The sequence below is a fragment of the Hordeum vulgare genome, chromosome 1H (genome assembly GCF_904849725.1).
Source record: "Hordeum vulgare subsp. vulgare chromosome 1H, MorexV3_pseudomolecules_assembly, whole genome shotgun sequence".
Lineage (NCBI taxonomy): Eukaryota > Viridiplantae > Streptophyta > Magnoliopsida > Poales > Poaceae > Hordeum > Hordeum vulgare.
In genome coordinates, this window is record NC_058518.1 from 25,633,722 (window position 1) to 25,637,161 (window position 3,440).

General features: G+C 45.6%; 1 protein-coding gene across 1 annotated transcript; it reads right to left on the minus strand.

Moving 5' to 3' along the window:
• Positions 1-214: 214 nt before the first annotated feature.
• LOC123395970 (zinc finger CCCH domain-containing protein 43-like) lies at positions 215-2,879 on the minus strand. Its single transcript, XM_045090995.1, has 5 exons — positions 2,341-2,879; positions 1,909-2,257; positions 1,691-1,854; positions 1,366-1,459; positions 215-294 (listed from the first exon to the last, which is right to left on the minus strand). Exons 1-5 carry the CDS (start codon positions 2,659-2,661, stop codon positions 215-217), a joined length of 1,008 nt encoding a protein of 335 aa, XP_044946930.1. The 5' UTR covers positions 2,662-2,879.
• Positions 2,880-3,440: the final 561 nt, after the last annotated feature.

Genomic DNA, 3,440 nt, shown 5'->3' on the forward strand with positions numbered 1-3,440 from the left:
CAGAGATTGTAGTTTGAGATTCTGGAAAGTGTTGTCTGTTGAAATGTCTGTACTGCCCTTAGATAGAAGTTGTTTGCTGAATTGTTAACACTCTGTTGTTTCTAACAGTGACGAAAGTGTATTTTACGAATGGCATAAAAATTGCTAAATATTACAATGGGTGTAAAGTTTTGTTCATGACGGCAAGTGCATAAACTAAAAAAAGACAATACTCTCAAGGTACAAGACTAGCAGCAATCGCCTCACGTGTTGCGTTCATGGTACCATCATCTTCTGGTGGTAGAGCGTTGGCACCTGTAAACGGCAATACAGGTTGCACGTATGCATCATTGTCAAACTTGTCGAAATGCTCATCACGTAACTTGCTATCACGGATCCAATTGTGGAGACACATGCATGCAGTGACAATCATTTTTTGGGTCTCCGGTTTGTACCGAGGTATGCCTTCGAGAATTCGCCATTTCATCTTCAGAACACCAAATGTTCTTTCGATGACATTTCGCAAAGAAGAATGTCGATGGTTGAATGTCTCATATCTCCCAACTGGTTGGTGTTGTTGGAATCTGGTACATGGTATCGTTGCCCTTTGTATGGTGCTAGATAACCAACCTTGTTTGGATATCCGGACTCGACAAGATAATATTTATCTACAGTAGGACATCAACATAAGACATTATAAATTTATAGCATACCATGTATATTACTATATGGGCACATGAGAGAGATTACCTGTGGGGGGTTGTGGAAAGTGATCATAACGAACTATGGCATCGCTCCATACACATGTGTCATGAACAGATCCGGGCCATCCGGGAACAACAAACGTGAACCTCATATCAAAATCACACACTGCCATAACATTTTCACTTGTGTAACCTTTTCTATTCCTGTGTTGGGGCTCCAACTCTTTGGGCACAATTACCTTGATGTGTGTTCCATCAATGGCTCCAATAGCATGTTGAAAATGAGGCCAAAACTTTGTTTTTGTAAGTACTGGGTGCGGTTCAGAGAAAGTTGAATCAATTGGTCTAATGTAATCGCCAGCCATGCGGTCTACACACTCCAAAACCTCGTGAAATTTTTTGTTAATGACTGAACGACTATGTGCAAACCGATCCGCGACATTATCAGTGGTTTGACATGTACCGACAGTCCATAAAAATTGTGCCAATGCCTCTTTTGATGATATGTTGGAAGTTGGCTCAAGCCCATAGCTCTGAACTAGCAGATCATGCAGTGTGCGAAACACTGACCTCCTCATTCTAAACATCGCATAGAAAGTTTTTGCATCTTTCTCCTTCTCTTCTACCCATTGGAGGCCTGTAAAAAGATGTAACTTTCTTGGTGCATACGGTAGTGTCATACTTGACGACGCTACATCCATAGCAAATGCAACCATTGCCGCCTCAAATTCTTTATCATCTTGTTTCTTTTTGGCAATCTTTTTGGAAATATCCATCTGCCAGAACAACATGCACAAAATATAATATTAGATACAACACAATTCATATCAGGTTCACAACAGTGCCAATAAATAGCTTAAATCACAATAGTACATGTTGAAAGCAAATAGCATTACAAGCAAATAGTCTGCTTCATGAGTCGTGAAAGGAAATAACGGTAAATACAATTCAAACATGTTCTACTTGTTGTTAAGCTGCCACATCCTCTTTATCCATCCAAGCCTCACAATAGGTTCATGAGCCGTGAAAGAGGAGAAAACATCGCGATATTTCTTTTCCATGAAAAGAAAGGTAGCATAGAAATGCTCATCACTTCCTGGTTTTGCACCATCCGCTTCCACCATGGCCATCATGTGTTGAATCTCTTGTCTTGTTTGATCCACACTCTCCTCTGGCTCCCTCTTCTCCCTTGCCCTCTCCTCTGCCTCCCTCTTATCCCTTGCACTCTCCTCTGCATCCCTCTTGTCTCTTGCACTAAAGAGATCCACCATGTGTACAAAAGCCTCATTTTTAGCATTCTCACCTGCCCACTTATCATTCATCTTTGGACTTGGCGAGTAAGGAGACGCCCTCTTCTTCCCACTCTTTCCCCGATTTTGAATAGGGGTAACTTGGCAATCCTGACTTTCACACCCTGAGTCATCCTCCAAAATAATTCGGGAGGGATCACCTTGATAAGAGGGAGTTGGCACCCTCGCATGCTCATTTGTGACACAACAATTATCGAAAACCTCTGACATTTTTTCCTCCTCCGCTAGTGGAGCATACCGGAACTTGGCAGCTTCTGGATGTGCCTGTAATCATAAGCCACCACATGTTAATATCAAAGTGAAGCAACATGAATCATTATTTAAAAATGACATGACAAAAACAATACCTTTATCTCCAATGCCCACCACTCATTTGTAGCAGCAATAGTCTTCGTATGCTCATCTCTTCCTAGGCCAGATGCTTGCTGGATCAATGTCTTCCATGTATTGTAGTCGCTCCTACACACACTCCACCTATTTTTGATTTGCCGGGTTGAATAGTTTCTTCCGGAGCGTTCATTGAACTTTTTATGCAAATTAGCTTGTCCTATGTCCGACAAAAAGCTGCCGCTGCGATTATTTCCTCGAACCTCCTCTACGCAAGCAGTCATATAAATTGTATGAGCAGCACTATCCCAATTTGCTTTGGGCTCTTTAACTTTCTCCATCTACCATTATTATTCAACATTACCACATTAGCATTGACAGCAGGAAACATTGACAGCACTATCTAGCACTATCTAGCAATACATTGACAGCAGGAAACATTGACAGCATTGACAGCACTATCCCAAATTGTATAAGCAGCAAATTCATCCATCCATCTAACAAATAAGCAGCAAATTCATCCATCCATCTAACAAATAAGCAGCAAATCCATCCATCCATCCATCTAACAAATAAGCAGCAAATCCGGGGCGGGGCGGGGCCGGCCGGCGGCGGGGCAGGGCGGCCGACGGCGGGGCGGGGCGGGGCCGGCCTGAGGAGCGGGGCGGACGCCGGCCTGAGGAGCGGGGCGGACGCCGGCCTGAGGAGCGGGGCGGACGCCGGCCTGACGAGCGGGGCGACGGGGCCTGTCGGCGGCGGGACGGGGCCGGCCTGACGAGCGGGGCGATGGGGCCTGCGGGCGGCGGGGCGACGGGGCCTGCGGGCGGCGGGGCGACGGAGCCTGTCGGCGGCGGGGCGGGGGCGGCCTGAGGAGCGCGCGCAGATGCGGCCTGAGGATTGCTCGGTGCAGAGGCGAGGTGTGCAGATGCGGGGCGTTTTGGTTGACTGCTCGGTGGCATTTTGCCTGTAATTACGTGGTACAATAGGGGTATGGTATTAATCCAAAAGGTTTTCTTTTGTGGGACTTGGTAGAATCTTGAGATTGTGGGAGAAACCAGGTTTTTCTCAGATTTTGAATTGCACTGAGATTCTGCAGAATCTGATTCAGATTTTGGTAGTT